This window comes from Balearica regulorum, chromosome 13 (genome assembly GCF_011004875.1).
Source record: "Balearica regulorum gibbericeps isolate bBalReg1 chromosome 13, bBalReg1.pri, whole genome shotgun sequence".
Lineage (NCBI taxonomy): Eukaryota > Metazoa > Chordata > Aves > Gruiformes > Gruidae > Balearica > Balearica regulorum.
Window position 1 is genome coordinate 15,016,931 of NC_046196.1, and position 24,119 is coordinate 15,041,049.

At 37.3% G+C, this 24,119-nt stretch overlaps 1 protein-coding gene across 1 annotated transcript in view; it reads left to right on the forward strand.

Annotated features, from left to right (window-relative positions):
• LONP2 (lon peptidase 2, peroxisomal) overlaps window positions 1-24,119 on the forward strand; it is a 43,785-nt gene that overhangs the window by 14,847 nt on the left and 4,819 nt on the right. Inside the window, exons 9-12 of the mRNA XM_075765939.1 lie at window positions 6,938-7,088; window positions 7,559-7,685; window positions 8,764-8,897; window positions 17,933-18,075. Of these exons, the coding sequence (XP_075622054.1) occupies window positions 6,938-7,088; window positions 7,559-7,685; window positions 8,764-8,897; window positions 17,933-18,075 (555 nt within the window). The remainder of the gene's footprint in view (window positions 1-6,937; window positions 7,089-7,558; window positions 7,686-8,763; window positions 8,898-17,932; window positions 18,076-24,119) is intronic.

Genomic DNA, 24,119 nt, shown 5'->3' on the forward strand with positions numbered 1-24,119 from the left:
GACTGTGTTTTGACATTGTTGGATTTCCTTCAGTTCTTGTGCACACTGCAAATGCTGTTACATAGTATGCTAGGTAAGATATCTTTAATCTGTGATCTGTACTAAAACACAAGGATGTATTTTGTGCTAAGTGTTTTGTATATTTAAAGACTGTTCAAGGTTCTAAACATTACTTATTTGGGGGACTTTGAGGCATTGATTTTTAATGACCAAATGCTGTTAGCTGTAAGAGCGAACTGTAGAGCAGCCAGACAGTAGCTGGACTTTAAGTTTTCCCTTTCTTTCTTGGAACAATTTTAATATATATGTGAAGCTTTTGATGGTACAAGCTTATATTGGAGCTGAGTGTTTTACCTAGCATGTAGTATGGACCAGTTGCATGTTCTTTTAGCAGCATTTCTTTAATTAGTATTGTAATAACTTTATGAACTTAAATTTTTCATTTAAGTCTCAGATCCCCACTCCTTGAGTGATTATGATGTGGTGGGTGGTTGCTTTCCATGAAATTCAGCTATTAAGTGTGGTTTTTCTGAAATTCTGAGACTCAGACCAAGACATAAATTAATCTAATTTTGAAGTGTGTGGCATAGTTATTTTATTACAAAGAGTTTAGGGGTGTTAAAGTTGACTTGCTTAAAGACACAAGTAAAATCTGGGAGATACAAATAAGGACTTTGGTGAATGAGATACTGTTGGAATATTTTGTAAATCCATCAACTGTAGAGATGTTATTAACTAGGTTAGTTGGGATTTGTGGTGGGTTGATCCTGGCTGAGGGCCAGGTGCCCACCAGAGCCGCTCTATCACTCTCCTCCTTCTCTAGGCAGGGGAGAAAAAGTATAACGAAAAGCTTGTGGGTCGAGATAAGGACAGGGAGAGATCATTCTCTAATTATCGTCATGAGCAAAACAGACCGAACTTAGAGAGGGGATTCATCTAATTTATTCCTAGGCAAAACAGAGCAGAGGAATGAGAAATAAAACCAAATCTTAAAACGCCTCCCCCCACCCCTCCCATCTTCCCGGGCTCAACTTCACTCCTGGCTTCAACCTCCGCCCCCCCAGTGGCACAGGGGGACGGGGAGTGGGGGTTACGGTCAGTTCATCACACGGTGTTTCTGTCGCTCCTTCATCCTCAGGGGGAGGACTCCTCTCATCGTTCCCCTGCTCCAGCGTGGGGTCCCTCTCACAGGAGACAGTCCTTCACGAACTGCTCCAGCGTGAGTCCTTCCCACAGGCTACAGTCCTTCACAAACTGCTCCAGCGTGGGTCCCCCACGGGGTCACAAATCCTGCCAGCAAACCTGCTCTGGCGTGGGCTCCTCTCTCCACTGGGCCACAGGTCCTGCCAGGAGCTTGCTCCAGCACAGGCTTCCCATGGGGTCACAGCCTCCTTCAGGTGCCTCCACCTGCTCTGGCATGGGGTCCTCCACGGGCTGCAGGTGGAATCTCTCCACCCCCTCATCCTCCCTCCATGGGCTGCAGGGGGACAGCCTGCTTCACCATGGTCTTCACCACGGGCTGCAGGGGAATCTTGCTCCGGTGCCTGGAGCACCTCCTCTCCCTCCTTCTGCACTGACCTTGGTGTCTGCAGATGTTCTTACATCTTCTCACTCCTCTCTCCGGCTGCAAAAAGTGCTCTCTAAGTGTTTTTTCTCTTTCTTAAATATGTTATCACAGAGGTGCTGATTGGCTTGGCCTTGGCCAGCGGCGGGTCCGTCTTGGAGCCGGCTGGCCTTGGCTCTATCAGACACAGGGGAAGCTTCTAGCAGCTTCTCACAGAAGCCACCCCTGTAGCCCCCCCGCTACCAAAACCTTGCCACGCAAAACCAACGCAGGATTTCACGGGGTTAAATCTCGAGCGATTATGAAGATGATGTATTGAGACCTATGACTTGCTGGCTTCGTGTATCAGAGTCGTCTGTAGCAGAGAGCAGTAATGAGTTGCCAGAACCTTCCTTCTGCCGCCTTTTTCCCTGGAGTATGATACATGATATTATCCCAGTACAATTCCTTCTTCCACTGACTTTCATATTCAGTGGTTTTATTCTAGCAGTTTGCTGGAGAAGGGAAGGAGCATCTCCTCAGGTATGGGGAAGAGACAAAGAGCATTGCCCTTCCCTAGCATCTTAGTGCAGAAGGCTGTGTGCATCTTCCTGTGCTAGCACTGATGATGAGGAAAGGAGGGAATGAGGAAGGTAGTGGCACAGCAAGGCTGGGCTAGGCTGAAATGCTTGAGGCTGTCCAGAGCAGATGTACCACTACTACACTTAATGGTTTTGGTATTGTGTACATTTAGAATTTCCTTATACTGCTGTATTTTTACACTGTCTACCTCTCTTTTATGTTCTTTCTGGCTGTAGGGGCTACCATCCTATCACTGTTTCAGCTGAACTGCTTCTTTGATTGTTATTTACATGTTTCAGTCAAAAGGAGTTGGGTTAGTAAAAGACAGTTATCCGAATTTAAGTTAGCCTGGCTCACTTTCACTGTAATGATTTAGGGCATAATCCTAGAAGCATCTCAGTTGTCAGACTTAAGATGCAGTAACTTCCGTAGCTGGGCGGTTGTAGGTGAGAATGAATGGTTCTGGTAATACTTGCCTACAGAGTAATGCTAATGACTGTCTTTGACTGACAGTGCTTAATACAGAAATTTGAATATCAAAAATGCTACTTAAATTAAGGTGTCATGAGCTCATCTATGCTGTATGACTTTCTGCAAATGAAATGTCAATTGATGTTCTACAAACGTCATTATTTTCTTCTTGCTAGATACTGTGAAATTACTGTTTTGACAAGGCCAACTAGTTCTTCGAAAATCAACATATGAACAGGTTATGGTTTGAGAGCTCTGTTTTGATCTTTGCATGTTAACACAAACCTAGTAATAATTTAAATGTGCTCGAAAGTATCGTGGCTTCACTTTTTTAGCTTTCAAAAATGACAGTTATGGTCCTTTACCTGTGTATTTCTTAAGTGTGTGCTCCACATTTCTAGGGTGCAGGAAAAGCCTGTAAGTGCAAGGAAAACAAGTGAGTGTAACAAATATTCAAACACATTTTCTTTGTACTTTTCCCATGCAGGATTTTATTTACTCTTTGCTGTTAATGAGCTCTGTTTCTGAGGTATTGCTCAGGTATTTCTTCTGTCATTTCTCCTTTAGATGTTGAACTAAGCTGGCCTAAATCTAGTCAATGCATGGATGAAAAATACCTGGAAATCAAATTTTGTTAGCTAGCTGACTGTTTGCTAGGCAGTCAAAATCAGTAATGAAGCAATGATTTGGCATTTCTTGGAAATCTGAGTTTGACTTTTTTTGGAAGTGTTCCCATCATGAATCCAGATCTGTACATTAATATTGTTAATTTTATTCAAGCTTTGCTGTTTCTTTTAATTTATTTTTCATTCCCTTAGTAGAGAATTAGCGTTTCTGTTCTTCTATTATGTCAAGTGTATGAGGGCAAACAAAATTAATTTATTTTTTAATTATTTGTGTTTGAATTTTTGATACTTTGCTGCTTTGGGATGCTTCTGTTTTCCGTATTTTAAAACCACATTCTCAGTGATACTCAACTCAGCCCCTGCCATGGATTATTCCAGCTGAGGCTCATCGGGTTAGCTTCCAACTGTCTGCTTGAGCTGCAATCTTTATGTAAGTCATTGCTAATTGACCATTAGTTGCATCTGGAGAAGTAATTGCTCTATTAACCATGTCTGGGCTGCTCCCATATGAGATCTGTATATCCCTCTACTGCTGTCTAAACATCCTGAAGCAGGTGCTTTACCTCTTCTAATGGAGAGCTCATGCCTGGACATAACAGCTTAATTTTCATTTGCTTTTTGTGGTTTACATTGTTGGGATGTCCATCTGGAATGAGCAAAGGTGGCTATTATGTAGGAGAGTGGTCACCTAACTGGCACATTTGTTTTTCAGACTGCTGCTGCTTGTGTGGTAAGTGCTATCATTAAGTATAAAAGGCACCTCCTTTTTTCCTTAATGTGTAGGTGTGTTAAATTCTCACTGACTGTCTACAAAGGGATATATTCAAGAAGAAAATTGCCATACCCTGTAAGCTTGGAAGCAAAGCTTAATGTTTTATAATTGCTGGATATGTGTTTAGTTCTAGTGCTTCTGCAGAGCCGTTGCTTAAGCAAAACAGAATGTCTTCCTATTTCCAGTTACTGTTCATCAAAAAGAGAATGGTTTAGTCTAAATTTAGATGACCTCTGTTTAAAACAGAGGAAAACAGAAATGGATCCAAGAGCCTGATAGTGAAGATTTGTATGCAGGGAAACGAGACTAGGAGCATACACAGGCAATTAAATGTTCATGGAACTTATTCTGGATTTTGTGGTAATAAAAAACTGGTACAAAGAAGCCTTTGTACGCATGTGAGCTGTCAGCCATAAATTAACCAAGATGTTTTGTTCACTGAATGTTCTTTTTGTACTTAATATTTTTTAATTAGTTGAATATCATCAAAAACTTTTGAACTTGAACTTTAGCACGGATACCTAGCTGAAGAACAGTTCTATTTGCTTTGGAAAATCTGTTTTAAATGCAGAGGCATGATATTGTTTTATGTCTTATTCTAAGAAATAGTTACCATGACAAAGAATTAGCAGTCCAGAGAAACTCTAGCCCTTGTAGAAAATCTCAGATAATTCACATTTTTAGATATAATCCAAGTTGGTTTTGATCAGTTTCCTTTACCTTTAGTGGATAGTATTGTTTGCGCATGAGTGCAACATTGATATTTTGTATATCTTTGTAAATAGTAACACAATCACCAGCTTAGCACTTAGTAGGATTTGTAAGAATTTCTAATTGAAAACTAGAAGGAGAATGAGATAAACATGTGTGTAGATAAATTTATAAAAACACAACTTGGTCTATCAGAATACATTGTTTCTCAGCATTTTTGGAAGTAGTTGCAAATGCTTCATCTAACAGGGTGGAATTTTGTGGAAATACTGTGTTAGCAGTATAAAAAAAAGGGTAAGTTCAATTAGGATTTGCTGTTTAAATCAGTTTTGAAAAACTAGAGTAGACTTTGAATGAGAGACTTGGTGTAGATCAACTCTCTTTGAAGACAGTTTGTAGATGCTGTGCTTGGATACAGTGCCTACTGTTGTGACCCCCTACGTTTTAGGACTAGATTGTAGGACTAGTTGAGGTAAGAGACATCTATAACTCTGACTGAATTATGCATTGGTGTACTTGGCTAGTCAGGATACTTCAAGGATTTGCCTTCATCAGTAAAGAAGGGAGTAAATGATAGCAGCTGCCTGCTGAAGAGGGTAAGAAAAGAAGCTTTTGAATAGCTTATAGCCAATGAACAATAACATTCACTGAGTTCCAGCCTTAGTTTTAGAATTTAGGCATATGCTTCAGTATGTTTTAAAATTTCACTATTATAGGGAATGTATAATTTGTATTTTATTACAGTTGCAATACATTTCCAAATAGTAGTTTTAAATCTGTGCAGTACTTCAAAATAAAATCAGAAATTATTCTGTTTTTAAAAAAAGTTCTGCTGTGTTTCTGGCATTCTGTAAAAAAAATATTTTGCTAGTTTGTTGTGATCATAAAACATTTCTGTTCTAAGAATTTTTAACTTTTCAAACACCAAACAGAATTCAAGAGCAGTGAAAATTCAGAATTGTTTCTTTCATAACCAGCTAAGGAGTGCTCAAATTCAGTTTTTTGGAATTATCAACGCTGTTCTTGGCTAGAATTCAAGTTGCTAAGACAAAGGGTGCATTCATTTGGGTATAGGCAGATAAATTATTCTGACAGCAGTGTGCTGTTTCTCAAGAGATGCGTAAGTCCCATTATTTGTAACATGAGAATATTTGTGTCGGTGTAGCATTGATAATTCATCATTTAGGAAGGAAAAGTGTGGCAGTACTTTAAGAGGGGGTGGAATGAAGGTGGTTCATAGGTGATGATAGAGAAGCCAAGAGTAGATTGCTATATACAATGAACTTCCAATTTTTGGCACTGTTAAAAAAACCTACAAGACAGCACCTTAGTACACTCATGATCTACTTACGTAGAATATTTATCACCCAGTGCAAATAGCTTAAATATATGCAAGCGTTGCATTAGTGCATATAAGTAGTACTAAAAGCAATAGGAAGACAATGCTGTTATTTAGGCCATAGTTCTACTTGTGCAGTAAATTTTTGAGGTTGGTCAGACTGTTGTGTTGTTATTCTTCAGTACTTGTTTAATTTTATCTCAATTTTTTAATCACAAAATTTGGGGAAGAAAAGGAAAAATGCAAAGATTGTGTTAGGAAGGTCGAAGCTCAGCTGGAGTCAAGAATTGCATGGGATGTCATGGGCAATAGGAAGAGCTTCTACTACTACATTAGTAGTAAAAGGCTGGACAAAACAGAATGAGTGGAGCAGGTGATTTAGTGACAGCAGGTAAGGCTGAGAAAATCTGTGTTCTTCCCCTTTGTCTTCATAGTGAGATCTCCCAGGTAGGTGTGCTTAGAGAAAGAAGAGCTACCAGCAGAGATGAGGGATTACTTGAGAGAATTCTACTCGTACAAGTCCATGGGACCACATGGGCTGCTTTTCCAAGGGTGCTGAAAGGCCATCTCTCTTGAAAGGCTCTCTACCATCTGTGAAAGGTCGTGGAGGTAGATTACAAGAGGTACTTGATGATTGGAGAAATACTGCAGCCGTCTTAGAAAAGGGTAAAATAAACTAATGGGGAAACAACTCTTTTTTTTTTTTTTTTGAATGTGGTGTGAAATATATTTACAGAGTAATCAGAGCGAGGCAGGATATTGAGGGTCAGGCTTTAGTAGTATTCATAACATATTTTATGAATGTAAAGTCACATTTGAGATAATAAAAATGTCCATATTTTATTTACTTCTAACTGAGCAACTGCATCAATTTTGTGTTCACTCTTGTTAAGGTCTTGGATCCAGAACAAAATCACAGCTTCACCGATCACTACTTAAATGTAGCCTTTGATCTGTCCCAAGTCCTTTTTATAGCTACAGCCAACACCACAGCTACTATCCCACCTGCTCTGCTGGACAGAATGGAAATTATTCAAGTTCCAGGTAACACTACAGTGTTTTCATTAAAATGACTATTGCAAGTCCTTAAACAATGTTGAGGGTTTTTTCCTGAAATGAGAAGCAGTTCCTTAAGGTAAGCCTGCCAGGAATCTAGACTGAGTGGCCAGAAGTGTTAAAAGAGAAATTTAGCATTGCATGTAGGAAAATTCAGTTCCAGATATATGGAGATACATCGATACATTCTGTAACATTATTTTCACCCATTGATGTGTTTGTTTTCTAAATGGCTGTTGGCTGATATTTTTAAGATTCCAATGAAGAAAGGTATCTTTTAGCCACTAAAATTCTGTTGTTCACATGAAGTTATGGATAACCACAAAGTATCATACCAACTTTTAAATTGGGGTTTTTCTGTTAAGTTCAATCAGGTACAGTTATAAATTGTAAGAAATTTGATTATATTGTAGTGTATAAGCAAAAAGATTAGTAAATATATGCTTTTTCTTTTGAAGGATACACACAAGAAGAAAAAATTGAAATTGCACATAGACACTTGATTCCTAAACAGCTTGAACAACATGGCCTGACTCCACAGCAAATACAGATTCCACAAGTAACCACTTTGGACATAATTACCAGGTAAATCTGTTATTCATTGCTTTAAGTTTAAATAATTTCTTTTTCTGGTAACTAATAAATCATTTATAAAATGATAACACAAAACGTTTCTTAAGATCTGTTGTGCGTAATAGTTTCAGAAGTTCAACAATCGGTAATTTATGGAATTGCTCTTTCCTGAGTTCTGTCTGGCTCTGCTGGCTAAACCAAATAATCTCTCCTTCTCTGGAGAATTCCTTGATCTGGTTCTCAGACTGTGTCTTGCAATCAGAAGTGTTGGCACAATTAGCAAAGCACTATAAATAAACAGAAATGCTTGAAGCTAGTATTGCTGCAGTGTTCAGTGTGAAGCCGTGGTCTTGGCAGCAGACAGCCTTTATTTTAAAGAAGGAAGTTTTATTTCTGTCATTTTCATAGAAAAAAAGGAAATTACTGTTTTGTTTCTTGTGACTTGATGGGCCACATTTGTCTAAAAATTGGGATTAGGTTAAAAAATTAAAATGTGGGGTTTTTTAAACTACTTTTTTGCTGGACATGAGAGCAAAGATAGTGATCATAACAACATCTTTTGGACTTGAAAGTAGCTTATTTTCAATGGAAAAAGTGTATCAGTATTCAATGAATTGAAGTATTTTATGACCAGGAACAGCATTTTGGCATTTAGTGAGTGTTACTGTCTGGTGTTTCTTTTTAATTTGTAGATTAAAAGAAAATCTTCTTTCATAGTCAGTTCCTCAACTTTCAGTGAACTATATTTTGAGTTTTAAAATAGTTCTTCCTTTTAATTTTTATGCATCTGAGAAGAGGTCACTGCTATTGGAGCATTGTTTAACATTTCATTAAGGTGTGATACCAAGTGTTGGTCATGTTGTCTTCCCACTTAGTAGTTTGTTGTTCTTTACAACTTTATCAGCAAACCACAATTATTTTGATAAAAGCACATGACATCTTTTCCTGTTTATTAGAGCAGCCCAAGGTCTCACTGCCTTTCACATCTCATTTTATTTGGATGCATTTTTAAAAAGAAAGTGTGTTTACATTCAAAAGAAATGTCTCTTGCAAAGAACATCCACCAGTAAAACAATTGTCTCTACGCTAGATACACCAGAGAGGCAGGAGTCCGCTCTCTGGATCGGAAGCTGGGAGCTATTTGCAGAGCAGTGGCAGTGAAAGTGGCAGAAGGACAGCACAAAGAAACAAAGCCAGATCGTGCTGAAGTGGGTGAAGGAGAAGGTGTGTATCTTTTGCGTGTTTTATTACAAAGAAAATTTCTAACGTAGTCACTAGGGAGCTGATTTATCAACCTTTTCTCCTTTTTTATGCTTCTTTAAGGGTTCTGTTTTTAAAAGCTTTGCAAATAGAGTGACATTCTTCTTATGCATGGTTCAAGTAGCACTGAATTATGGCGTGGGACCTAAGTAGAGTAATTTCAGCCTGCCAGGTTGGTAATTGAGAAGTACAATGGATCTGTTTCATATCTTAGGTATGCAATTATGATTTGTGTATGTTTTTATGTCTTCGTAGGCTTTTTTACACAAATTTTCCACTTTTTTTTTCTTTAATAAAATACTAAGCATGGCTTTCATTATTGTATTTAAAGAGGTTCTTTAACTGTGCTGTGCATGCTCTACCAGTTTAGAACTCAATCCAGTTATTTTGTTGTAGTCTAAAATAAATGTGCGCTTGAAGAGCTTTGAAATTTAGAAAGGTTTAGGGGCTCTTTTGTGTGCTTTTAAGACTGCACTTACTTTAAGTCTCTTGGAGCTTTGGTAACTTGTCAGCTTCAGTTAAGTCTGTTCTTGTTTCCCATGTACGTGGACAATAGTGATTTATCATTCCCAGTCATCCAACAGACCAAATGAAAACTAAACATAAAATTCTCAGGTATCAAAAATACTAAGGTAACTGCATCATCAGTAAAGGCAGACCTCTTTCTAATCTTGAAATAGAATCGAAGAGAGGAAGGAAGAAGTCAGGCCCATAATCCATGCCACGTGCAACTGGTGACTGCTCCCTTTTTTATCCCTAAATTAATGTTCTCTTTAATAAAAATGAAGTTCCACATCCATACTGTGTTTGGTGAAACACACCATGCAGAGCGTAGATGGTTGTGCTTTTATTCCAGCCAGTTGCTGATGGGGCATCTTGCTGTATGCAGCAGTTTTCCGTTGAAGGTTTCAGAGTGCTCATTGCCGGCAGGAGCCCACAGTTCAAGGTAGATGAGAAATGTGAAAGGACAGAATCCAAACCTGAAGTTGAACTTCTAAAGTGTAGATAGTTTCAAGAAAATCTAGCATCTAGGGTGTCGGTATTTTGTTTGTTTGTTTTTTAAAATCTGCAATGAGTCCAGTTGACACTTTCTGACAAGAAATACTGCCAGTCTGTCAGACAACAGCTGTGTGCAAAACAGCACACAGAAAGCAAAAACTACAGAATGGCTGCTTGCTTTTCCTCCAGAATACTCACAAACTTAAAATACTAAACAGACTCCTGTTGGTCTGATGTTGTGAAATATTCCACAATTAAGCCGATGTGGGAAAAAAAACCTTTAAGTTTTAATATCTGTACAGCTAGAATAGTTCTGGACTGGTTTAAAGGAGGACAAATAAGCAGACTTATTATCTCTTCCTTAGAAGAAGGCAGCTTACAAGTCTGAATGGTGCTCCCTGCTTTCAGAGAGTAAATCCTGGGGGAGGAAATATAACTAATATTTGTACAAACAGTGGTATTAATTAGAAGAGTATATGAAGAAGAGTTTAACCCATAGTAAAATCTTTTGTAATTTGTCACTGGAAATCTGCTTATTGACGATCTTTCAGCTTTACCATGCCTTTTTTCCCTAACTCAGTATTTCCCTTCTGAAAATTAAATTTGTTTTACCTTGTTGAGTTTTCTAAGATCATCATAATGTCTGTGGAAACTGTAATATCAGAAGACTGAATTTGATCTACAAATCAGTGTTTGCTTAAGTGGATTCAGCTCAGTTTTCTCTGAACGTTTGGCTTAAAGAAAGTGATCTCTCACTATAGCAGTGGCTGTGCGTGTGTGAATGACTGTGCAGTTTAAACTGTCCCATCTACATTAAAAAGAAGAGCTTTTAAGACATATTTATTAATGCTTTCCATTTATATTATGTGCATCTTGTCTACCGTCTCTCCTCTGTGCTGGATTTTTCGGAAGTCAGATGCTGATTTTGTTGGTACTTCTGCAATACCTGAACTTGCTCTTGAACCAGAACGCTGAGCCTGGAGGCTGTGGTGGCCAGGCTTACTAGCATCAAGGAATATCAGGTGTCTTTTCTACTGTCACTTTTTTGATAGTAATTTTGACGAGTTGTATTTCTAAAGTATTTCTTTGCACTGAAGGGTAGCTGTGCCTAAAATGTGCTTAAAAGGTCTAATGAGATGGCTGAATAAAAAAAAAGTTTCATTCTGTTCTTCAAGCCTTCTGATAAAAAACAAAAAGTAGGTTCAGAGCAGAACTCCTGATACTGTAAGAAGAAAGACTTTACTATTAAAGCAAAGAACAAAAAGGAACTGTATTAGACATCTCACTCCAGTGAGAGAGGTATTTACGGTGTTAAAATTAGCACTTTACTTGCAACTTGGGTATTTACACTGTTCAAATTATACACTGTTAAAATTAGTACGGGACTTGCAACTTTCCAAAGCTAAGTGAAAACAGCAAGCTAACTGCTTCAAAAGATAGCAAAATGCTAGTGGTTTTGGTTGACACACAGTAAGCCCAGAAGAAATTATCTGTGAAGATTTGCCTTTGTGCTTCTGGAGTTGAAACTGTCCATAAGAAAAAGCTGTATTAGTAAAAGGGACTCCAAGGGACAGGTGGCTCTGTAGTTAAACTTTGGTATTATGAAGACATGTATAGAATGGTGCAGTCTGCAAAATGTGTTTTATTTTGTACTAATAATGTGCTTATATGCTACTGTATTTTTAGAAGAGTATGTCACTTGTTGGGAGTGTATGAGAGTAGGACACTTTTTAAAAATATTTGTGTTCAATTTTCATTCAATCTGTTAAAAACAATGAAATATTTAAAACAAAACTCAGAAATATCCCCAAATACTCACAAGTTGGTACAAATAATGTGATTTGTAGCTTAAATGTATTTATTTGGATTTTTTTTCCCTGTTGATTAATGGATGTTTGTGCAGTTGTGCATAGTGATGATGAATTTTTATTTCATATAATGAGTGACTCTGGAAGAATAGTTAATCAAGATGTTGTATCATGATAGTTTTATTTAGATGTATTTCTTGATATTTTTTTCTTTATCTGTATAAAAAGACCTATAATTCGTCTTTTCTTTACACATTTGTCCATTACTGATGTGGGATTGAGTCTCCACAGTTAGTGCATTCATATGTCAGGAGTTGTGAATATGAGAGAGCAAACCACAGGCTTGCCTTATAGATTCTAACTTGCTAAAGCATGATTCGTACATGATTTGTAGCATATCAGATTAGTGACATGGTGCCTATCATGTTTATTCTGCTGAGTACCTTCTGGCTTGTGGGTTTGTAATAAAAGTTGAAAGACATTAGGTGGCAGAACCACAAAATTTCCGTTGCTATATTGATTAAATCAGATTATTAACTTCAAGTGGAGCATCTGTTTTCAAGGCTTTGTAAACATCATGCTTTTGATACTGTGTGATAGTAGGCTCTAAAAATGGGAGTATACCTGCCATAGCAGAACTGATGCTAGGAGATATGCTGTCAAGCCGTGTTTAGCACTTTCCAAAAATGCATGACTGAAATACACCGGCAGCTTTGTATTGCCTTCCTTGCTCCTTTGACTCCTGAGCTTTATGACGAAGTTGGCAAGTGGAGGAGTGTTAAGTTTGCATCAGTCACTGAATTTGTACAGTGAACTTCAGCAAAAGCAAATGGAGTCATTTTTCAGACCTCTCCGGGGAGTTATTCTTGTGTACAGTAACACTATCTGATATTTTACTGAAACACTATCTAAGATTTATGAGACATTCATCTAGTCTTTGACAGTAGAAAAATTCTAGGAGTCACAAAAATATTTTAAATTCTCCTTCCTATTTTAGTGCAACTGCCTTGAGAATACAATGCAGCAACTGTGCAGTTAGGCATCATATCATGATACAACAGTTGAAACCCAGAGTGAAAAATTATTTGTCTAATTCAGACTTGAAAGGAGGTTTAGGAAAGGTAATATTTAATAACTAAAAGTAGGTATTCTATCTATGTTGAAACTCAGGCTTTGAAAATACTTAAATATTTCCATAACCCATTTTGTTCTATTCCTTGTGGACAACACTTGGTTCTGAGTTTAAATGCAAGTTTAACTGAAGTGGTCAACGTGAACTGAAACATGTAGTCTTTACTCCCCCCCCCTCAACTTGGGCATGATGCATTTTATTCTAAAAACATTATTATGCATGACTGTGGGGGGATTTGTTTGTTTTTAGTATGTATAAGGGCCTTAATACAGCTGAGCTAACATCGCTGCTCTTGCAAAAAACGACATGTTCTATGTTCTAGCCAAAACTTGGCACTTCCAGCAGCATGGGATCTCCCATCGCACTGGGAAATGAGTTTATGAAATCTGATCAGCATAAATCTCATGGTGGTATGACTGTAGGCACTCAAATTTGAGCTCAGCTGTGCCGGCATTAGTATACTTAACAGCTCTCCAGACTGTAATATGTGGTTCTTTCTAAAAATTGCTTGGAATGTCTTTTCTGGTTTAGACCAAAGAGGCATAAATGTTATGAAAAGTTGGGTTTATATACAAACCGTTTTTTTCGCTGTGTTAATTTATCTAAATATTCTTGCATGAAAACCTCAAGTTCAAGTGCCTCAAGTACGCGTTGTTATTCTAGATCAGAATTGATGGAACATAATTATTTTGTGAAAAGAGAAATGTTCTGATCCTGTGGGGAAAATGCACATAGCATTAAATTCAAGTATACAAGTGTTAGTAGGATTGGGGTCCCAGGAAGGAGTTCCTTTCCAAAAGAAAATCTTTTGGAAGTGACACTGCTGGAGTATGTAGTGTATAAGATTTAAGTTGGACAATGGAAAGTTACTTTTATGATGTAGTTTGATGTTATACCTGGCTTTGAATGTGGTCTGTTGTCAACAAGGGCAATCCCGTCCTTTCCTACTTAAATGTAGTTTTGTGGAGTTTGTTAGTTAATTAGTTTGGAGGGACTAAAAGAATTCTGTGTCTGCTTGTTGCGTGCTGAAGCATCTGCTAGTAAAGCAGCTGAGAAAAAAAGAGCATGCTGGTTTTTCTTTAATTGCCAACAAACTTGAAACTTTTTTTTTCATGCTTATGTTCTTTCTTATACCTCTTCATAGCAATTCAGCAAATCAGAATACGTTATGTTAAAAGCTGTTTAAAAATTTTAGGTTTCTATTATATTCTTCTATCTTGACCAGTAAGTGTGACTACAAATCTTTGGGTTAAGACTTACATGTTACTATTGCTTAATTTAAATATGTTTTATGAGGAGCTGAGAAATTGCTACATGTTGAGGAAGTTTTAGTCTCTTCTATTCACTCATTTCCATTATATTTCTAGAAGTAAGTGGCAGTCTTAAATTCTTAACTCTTTGTCTTTGTGCCATGGGATTCCTTTTTAGATTAAATCCGGAATTGTGTATCATTCATTGTCAGTATGTTTTCTGAGGAGTCCATTTTCTTACAAATCCAGTATTTACATACAAGATTTTGGGTTGTTTTGGGAACTTGCAAAGGCATATTCCTGAGGAACACTGTCGTGATCTTTGCTGAGTAGCTGCAGATTCTGCTCTGAAAATTTTACAAACATAATTTTCTTTTGTTGGTTGTTTTTTTGATATTTTGGGGGGCTTGGGGGGGGGGAGTGGTTTGATTTGTTTGTTTTTCCAATTTTTAAATGTTACAACAACTCAGTACCATGCTGCTTTTGTTTAAGCAGTAATGTAATAGTAGATCAGCAGGTGGTTCCTCCAGTACAGTGCGGAGCTCTGTTAAGGACACTTCTTTGACTTTTTTGCTTGTAAGATGATTAATCTGTTGTCCTTAACAAAAGTTCTGTTTCTGGAAGCTTGAATTGAACTGTCTTGTTTTAGATAAATGTGTCATTTAACTTGCATTATGGGTTATGACTATTCCTCTGGGATAGGTAGGGAACATGTATTTGTTGTTATTAATGGAAATCTTAATTAATTGTGCCTTTATAGATTCTTCATAGTCAGCACTTCTGTAAAGGTGATGAAAGAAGATATTTTTTCCTTCAAAGAAAAAATTATAGTGTTTGTAACTATAGTTTGGAACGTCACTGTATGCTTTTATAGAAAATTAGATAATGTCAGGATTTAGGTTAATATTTTTAGAAAAAGTCTGGAGTTTGTTACTGTTACAGATTATAAAATGGGGTCTACTAATTAGATTATATAAACTCAAAGAGTGGGTTTCTGATTCTTTTAATAGGGCAGGTGGCCTCAAAAATTAACTACTGATTTGTTTATGAGAAGTCTGTCTCCTTCAGCTGTAAATGTAGAACTAGGTGAAATGAGAGCAAGCAGACATGGAAAATTGTCTGTGTTAGGCAGTACAATCTTGGTATAGAACAAAAGCAGTTGTTTTAAAGCTCAGTTTTGTCTTAAGATATAGGAGTTGTCATATATTACTCAAGTTTTGAAGATCGATGGTGTTGAAATTGCAGTCTGAGTTGCAAGAATAGCGTGCAGGGTTATATTTCCTAGACTTGCTAGTATTTATGTATTTGAATTTATTATGTACAGAAATAGTAGTTCAACAAAAATACAGAGACATGCTGGAACAACAGGAGGGCCATCTGACTTAAAGCAGTGTGTACAGTGAAGGAATGGGATTTATGCATGAAGCGATGAGTTGTACAATGGAAAGATTAGTAGCTGTTGAATAATAACTATTAGATTTGAGTCCTGAATGGAAGCTGAGTTGGTGTTACAGTAATAGTGATGTAGAATGTTTTCGCTGGTACTGTATGAAGGCATTAGTGAGAATTGCACTCCAACAAAATTAAATTACATTCTTTATTGATTCTGAGAATTACTTGTGCAGCACAGAGCACCTCCTAATGTTATATTAAATACTGTGTTTTTCTATAATTGTTTAAATTCCTGAATCTTCAATTATTGTGAATGCATTAATGTGCAAAGGAAGACAATTTCTTCATTGAAAGTAACGAAGAATTTGAAGAAAGGAAGCAACAGCAGGTAATATGGTGCAGAAGTCTTGAAGCTCAGTATACATTCCTGCATAATACAGACTATTGCTTTAAATGTATTTTAGGCTTGTGGTTTTGGGGTAGGAAGAAATATCTTTACTATATGTTACGTGTACAATGCTTTTCTTAATGGCAGCCTCAAGGCAAGGAGGCACTGCCATAAAACTGCCACAGAACCTTCAAAACATCTGGATTGTTCAAGTATTTTTCATTTCTCTGATATATGTTTCACGAAAATAGTGCTTAGGGCTCTTGAGAAAATGGTAATGAGCCTTCTGCATCTGGATCAAATTCTGTGGGGAAATGACTCCCTGCTTACATTCTCCTTCTGTGTACAGTCGCTTAAGTAAATGTGCATTGTAGGCCTAGTACAAATGATGTTTAAGTTCTTGAGCTTATTCATGCAAACGACCAGCTATGTATAGTCTGATTTAAAACAATTTTGCGTCTTTGATATTTATATGGTCCCCATTATAGTTCACTTTTGTATTAAAAACACATTTGTACAGAAAACAGGAATTTTAAGGAAATTCTGCTAAGGAAACAATTGTATAGGTAAGAAATACAATCATACTATAAATGGAGGAAGGAAAGAGCACACTTTTGCATCCATAACTGTTGCTGTAATTATGTGGTCCCTTCTTGATGATGCTTGAGTATATTGCATTCAAAAGTGTCAGGCTAATTGGGTTTTATAGCCTTTCCTGAAGAGTATATCGTACCGGTAGGTATTTCTGAAAATGCCTAATAACTTCATCTTTGAGAAATGTTTTGCTGCTAGTGGTTATTGGTCAAGACACCTTAGAAATATTTCATTCCAACACAGAAAAGAGCAGAGCCCAGTGTAAGCATAGTACTTCAAGACAGAAGTCATAGATGTTATACTGAAATTGTTTGAGGTTTTTCCACTGAGCAAGGACTGTATGTGCTGCGTGCTGAGCTGGCTGTTGAACAAACGAGGGGTGTCAATTTTGTGAATTAAGCAACCTGATCTAGTGAAAGGTGTCCCTGCCTGTGGCGAGGGGGTTGAAGTAGATGATCTTTAAAGGTCCCTTCCAACCCAAATCATTCTGTGATTGAGTAAAGCCATAATAGTCATAAGAGACAAAAATCAAAGTAAAAAGTGTAATGTCAGAATATGTGCTGCATTGGCTGCGATAAAGGTGGGCTGTGCTGTCTTGGAGTAGTGCTTCCATCTAACAGCCTGGAAGGAGGCAGCACACCAAGGCTGGATGAGTTAGGTTTGCAGTGGAGCTGTTTTCCATGTGGTCTACGTGTAGCAGCTTCTCCTGCGCCCAGTCAGCTGGCGAGGGTATGTGTGTGAGGACTGGGGTGTGGAGAGAGGAAGGCAGGGTCACAGAGCAGTAAGTTACACTGTCCTTGTTGAATACTGTGAAATGAGATGTTATTGAATGTAATGCAAGCTAGCTATAAGTAACACAGCCATGTGGCAAAGCAGTGTATATAAATCTGGCCAAAATGCTCCTACTTTATTTGACAGAACTTAATTATTAGTGTCAGAAATTAAGTATTTAAGTCCTTGCAGAAAGAAACCATAGAGAGCACAGTTGTAAACATACATAAAAAGACCAGTAGTTACTGAATTGTCAGTATTTCCACATTCAGCTTCATATTCTATATTACACTACATTGAACATTATCATCTCCTATACTGTTTTTATGCACAGATCTGATTAAAAGTGCAAAGTCCTAAATGAACCTAATGCGTTTTGTTATTTGACCTAGTTTAAAATGCATTTAAGTGAGTTGCATCTCTGTCGCTGCTCTAGATTTAATACTATCTTTGCTGAACAGTTAGAACATGTTTAGGCTTAATGATTAAATTTGATGCCATATTATTTTTAATTTGACAAGATTTTTGTGAAAGATGGTTTAAGCACACTTTCATGAACTTTCTGAGCATTTATTTGAATATTTTATTTTTCTCCGTCATGATTCTTTTAATTCCTGTGTCAAGACTGCCTGCTACAAATCCTAAATTAGATTTTATTCTTTTAGATTGCAAAGAGCATGTCACAGAAGATACAAAACCAGAATCCATCAGTGACACAGCTGACCTGGCTCTGCCACCTGAAATGCCGATTTTAATTGATTTCCATGCTTTAAAAGATATCCTGGGGCCACCCATGTATGAAACCGAGGTAACATCCTCGTTTGTTTCTGCTTGACTGCTGTTTTTGTCTGGTTTGACTAGTTGTCTGTTTTATTGCTATTGACTGAGTTTATACAATATTAACTTTTTAAAAAAATGTATTAGTAACAGGACTGTGTTTCTTTGTGTTCTACCAAGTGTTTTTTCACCTAAAGAAGTTTTTGGTTTGCTTTGTTCTAATTCAGGTACGTAAATAACTTAATGGCATGACTTTCTGTTAGATGCCTGCAGCAGTGCTTAAGAATGCGGTGGTGTTTTTTCAGTTTATAACAACTTTGCTTTTGTTTGGGGGATGTTTGGTGGTCTTGGGAAAGACGCCAAAAGTAGAACCCAGGAATCCTGGCTCTGAGGCAACTGTGTTAAGGACTGTCCCACATACCTCCTTAAAGCCAGTCAGCATTTTTGGGTATTAAAACCACTTCAATTTGTACCAGAAGCTCTCAGACATTCTTTAGATTAATGTGACTCTTGGCTATTAAAAATGGTTTATGATCAGTGAGTCACCTCCAGCTTCTTAGTACCAGCTCTGTTCCTCAGTAGGCATATTCCAGAATTTTGTCTTTCCCTCATCTGTATTTTGCTACATTCTATGAAAATGCCATCAGTTAAAGTAGTTTGTTAGTTTGGGTTTCTCTTTTCACCATTTACATTGCAGTTATTCTCTGCTTTACTTCAGGTCCAGGTGAACTGACCGAGTGTAAGTAGTATATATAACACTATGATAGGAAGACAGTTGCTGTTGGAACGCTAAATTTTTCTGTCTTTATCCTGGAGAAAAGATAAGTAAACCAGTAAGTTATGGAGAAAATAGAAATGAAGGGAAAACTTTAAGAAGAGACAAAATTCAAACTTCTAAGAACTTTGCTGTGGCAATGCTTCTCTCCTAGATGAGAGAACCAGACTCCAGTGGGATTTGGAGGACAAAAATGGGGACAAGATATGCAGGGGAAACAGGAGAAAATGAATGATTGTTAAGGAATGAGCCTGAACTGAGGTTTGTGGATATGAAGATTTTATCATGGAAGAGATTCTTAATGAAGAGACAGAAATGAGGAAACAGCTTGAAAGAAGACAGCACTATTGATTGTGTTAGAGGATGATGACGGTAGCAGTGGATGTTGGGGGGGAATGGGAGGCAAGGAAGATCAGGTGATCAAGAGGCCAGTATCTTACGACACTCTTGGCTGAGTTTTTTTTCACATGGGTCACTTGTGTCCTGATTTATTTCTTTTTACTTCCAGAAATTAGAAGAGATTGCTTTTTATGCAAATGACTATACTGTAAGCAACTTATGTTCTTTCTTATCATCACTCAGAAGCAGCTATGACCAGTAATAAAATCACACAAGACATTTTAAGGCCATTTTAATTAAGAAGGTAGTGTAGATATACTTTAGCTTCTGAATTACTGTAGCCATCAGACATTTTTAATACTTCTATGGAAATTTGTACTAATCTTTTTTTTTTCTCACTACCTGACTTTTAGAAACAATGCTGAAAAATAGCATGTGAGGTTTTTTCCAGAGAAATAACATTCTATCTGAATTTTTATTCTGAAGTATGTTATATGCTTTGGACATCTGTTCTTTGGAGCTAAAGTTCTGCAGGATCATTTGGCTTTTTAGTGCTTGATTTGCAGATGCGCATAAAGCCATTGTAGTAAATTGAACTTAATATTCAAGCCAGTACTCTGATTTCTAGAAACGGTTTTTATTACTTTCATAAAGAAGCTAAAAAATAAATCAAATTTTGTAAAGTTTTACAGAAGTTCTGGTCACTTGCAACTCTACTCCCAGTTCCCAATCAAGAGGAGAATTAATTCAAATAAATGTGAACTTACCACACTTTTTAAAAATTAGATTGTAGGCCAAGCAATATGCTAATATGTGACTTTCCTTAGATGTTCTGCCTCATTTTGAACTTTTTCTGGAGTTGATTATGCATTTGAATTTGGTAATGTGGCTGTGTTGGCAAGTAATTTCTGCTATTTTGTCATTTTTCTACAGGAGTAAGTAGTGCAAGTAAAATTTTTAAAGTGTGGCTCTTAATTCCAAACCTACAAATACATGAGTGCTGGGTTGGGGGTTTTTGCATGAACAGTTGCCATGAATACGCATATAAGCATCTCATGGATCTGCTGGCCTGTATAAGCTGAAATAAGACTGACTGAAGCTTTTGACCTGTGTATCAAAGGTTTTTTAAATGTTTCCATATTTAGCAGGCAAATTAAGTAGTGCATAAATGGAGCTAGAGATGAATCCACACAGCATCAATTCCCTGAGCAGCTCAGGATTTATTTTCATGTACTATTGGATGTACTTAGTAACGAGTACATATTTTTCCGTACGCACTTTATGATTTTTTTTCAATTTAAATTGCTCAGCCACATAACTCCTGTTTTAATGAATTTTCCCAACTAACTTATTATTCCTTTGAATCTTCTCAAGTGCCCCCAAGATTCTTCCAAATGAAAAGTATATCTCCTGTCTCAATGACAGGCGTTTCAGACTGGCTGCTGGGTTTTTTTCTGGTTTTGTAGTCTGCAATGTGTGTGTCTCCTTTCTATATCTAGCATTTAAAGCTTCACCTTTGACCTGCATTTTGCCATTTATAATTATACAATGGAGGCAGCCACCGTGTCAGTACTTGGATGAGACTGAGCAAATAGAACTGAAAACATGATATGACTTAATTGATCTGTTGTACTTCGGGGAACAGCTTAAAATGATTGCTTCATCTTTCACCTTTTCAGTGCATTGCTTGTGTATTTTCTACAGAGGTCCCCCAGCAGAAAGGCATGACAGATTACTCAGCTCATACTTGTAGGATTAATTCAGTTATCAAAAATAAATAATCTTACGTGTCACCCCACAGAACAAATGTTGGAATAAATCACATAGTAAAGTTTTCTAAGAATAATCTTGACAGTAGTTCAAAGTGTAAAAGATGTAATTAAATGTTTCAGTACAGCATGCTTTTGCAGAACAGGGTTTATAAGATATCAAGAGCGTTTATAATGAAGTGTTTCTCTTTTGGCTTGGATTTTAGCTTTTTCAACCCTTAATTCTGCTCAGTTAACAAAACGTTATTGGCACCATAGGCAAGCCCATCAGAATTAGTCTGTATCCTCACAATGTGAGTGACATTGAAGTGATGGAAGCTCTCGGTTAATGACATTACCTAGTCTAGGAAATGAAAGCACAGATGCTATAAAAGAATAGCTCTATTTCCTGGGACATACAATTCTAATTAAGGAACAAATTAGGTTATCTTTTAGAAGCAAAACCTGTACAAAGCACAGGTTTAGATAGGCATTGTCATCTAAGAAATACCAGTCTTGTGATATTTCTGGGAAGTCCTCCTCCCTTAGAGGGAAGGTGCTGTTACATATTTTGCCTGCAGTGGTTTGTTTGGGAATGAATCAGAAGAGTAGACTAGAAAAGAAGAAGCTTCTAGTCAGGTGGGGAGAACCTGTGGAAGGATAACAAAGATGCTAACGGCCAGCAGGTAACTTAGGACTGGTTTTCATCTTCCCATTGTGAATCAGTGACTTAATAGTTTTTTGTCAATTATGCCTATATGTCAACCTACAAAGTAACTGCAAAATTGCAGACTTGTGGATGATGTCTCTTTTCCTTAAGCTTAGGATAACTTGGAGTAACTGCTGGCCTCTGAGTCTACCAGTTAGTGCGGAAGAATGATGGTTGAAAGGTGATTACACTTACTACACACCTAGTTTCTCTTATCAGATCTCAACTTACTTGTGAGAGGAGGAGGAGGAACCTACCTAGTCTGAGGATAGAGGAGGGAGTTTGTACTGAGGTGAGATAAATGATGAGTCTTTTTGGTCTTTAGTCATGTTTGCTATTTTCTGCCCCTGAGCTCTCAAACAGTGGAATTAGTCTGCAAACTGTTTTGAATTGATAAACAGTTAGAACCAGTGCTAACATCCAGTCCAAAACAAGGAAAAGAAAACCAAAAAACTCAAACAACAGACCTTATTGATGTCTGCTTTGGGATGGGAGGAGGGTATGGACAGGTGCTTTTGTTCATTATACCTGAAATGTTTGAAACCATGACAGGCTGCCAAAATACATGATTGTCTAAAGTGTAAAGGAGAATGCTTCGATGCTGCTGGATTTCAGTCTAACCAGGATGAATTGATTTTGTTAACCTGAGTTACTAAGCAATTACTAAGCTAATCAGCCTAAGTCACTGTACCTTATAAAATACAGGGAACAGATATAGAAACTTACATTAACAAAATGAAAATGCTTGATAAGATGAGGTATTTTGATATCATAAAAGTGAACCACGATTATGTACAATTTTCTTAAATGAAAAAGAAAAAACCCAGCCCTTTTAGCTAAATTATGGTAATAAAAGTAAATGGTGTGATGTTGTTCAAAATATGTAGATAACTGAGAGCCACAATGGAACCAAGGCGCTGGGCTGTGCAGCTTCCTTTGCTTTACTGTGAGAGAAGTATCGTTACTAACTGACCGGTCCGCTAGATCCAGGAGCATAACACCAGTCCCACTGGCCTCTGCTGCTTCTCTCTCCTGATAGCTGGAGCCTTGTTTGTGCCAGGAGCTCCAGTATCAGCATGGTTTTGCTGTAGTCAGGATTGTGCTAATTTCCTTCAAACCAATAAACAGTGGTCCTGAGCGAGGGCCACATTTCAAATCTTAGTCATCAAACTTAGAAGACAGCTCTTGACAGTTCAGTTTAGCATTTGGCAAAGCATATCATACAAAAATCAGAAATTATAACAAGCATGTATGTTTAATTTCATTTCATAGCACTCCAAATGCTTTTTGGTTTTTGGGTTGGTGTTTTTTGTTTTTTTTTGTGCTTCACCAGTTCTCTTGCACGAGCAAGTTGTTCTTGTCATATATCTGAGTTGCCTATAGCTACAAGTATCACAACTTGTGTGTTTGTAAATGAGCTTATTTTTTTAAATGTGCATCTCTTTTTGGCCAGTAATGAGAGGTACCAACTGTAGAGTAAATAGTTGTTCACTCTTACTGCATAAAGGAAGCCATTTTCTATTTGTGAAACAGGAAAGAGAAAACTGAACACTAAGAATGGTCTTGATTCTATTTTTATGATGGGGATAGATTTCAGCCTAATCCTGAAATGTTAACATTTGACTCCTATTTAGAAAGACAGTTCTTGTTCTGATAATCTCATGGAACGCTATATTGTTCTGTTTAGGTAATCCACTGCTGCTGTTCGACTTACAAACTTTAAGCCTGTGTACTACTTGGGGACTTGCAGCAGCATTTCCAGTGGGCTTATGGAGGGGCATTTTAGTAAGGGACTAGTATGCTTAATAACTTACTGCCTTTGGAGCTCCTAGATCAAAGTATTTCTAACGCAGCCAGCTCGCAGCAGGGCCAGACAAGTATTTCTGCCTCTGGATCTAAGGTACGTGGCTGTACGGGCTCATATAGAGACTGCTCTGGTCTTGCAGCTGGGCTGATGGTTAAAGCAGGTCAACTTCGTGTCTACAGAGCTTTGCGTTTTCAGGGTCTGTACAAAGTCTGATTAGTTTACTTCTCTGCTAACTCTTGGAAGGAAGCAAAATGAAAGCATTGAGATTATGGCAAGTTGTACAGAGCAGAATGAGTTGATACTAAAGGAAAAAAAAATGGTCTATTGCTCTGGATTTGCATGCAGTGTAAAATGGAATGTTAGATGTGCTTAGAAGGGACAAAAGTAGTTTGAGAAATTTTAACATAACTAGAAATCCAGATTTCAGAATTGGAATTATTTTACTATGGTTCTGTTGTGAGGCTCCTTCGACTTGTTTTCTATCCAAGAAATGAAACATTTCTTTAAATTCTCTAAACAGTTTAACGAGGGATTCATCCCTTTCAGGAATTAATCAAATGAACTTTCAGTTCTGCATTTCAGTAAGAGATGAAATTATTTTCAAATGGGCCTATTGCTTTATTTTACAAAGGAGTATTTGTCTTTTGCTCTAGTCACTGCCTGACACAGTAAAAATTCATCCAGTTTCTTTTCTGCC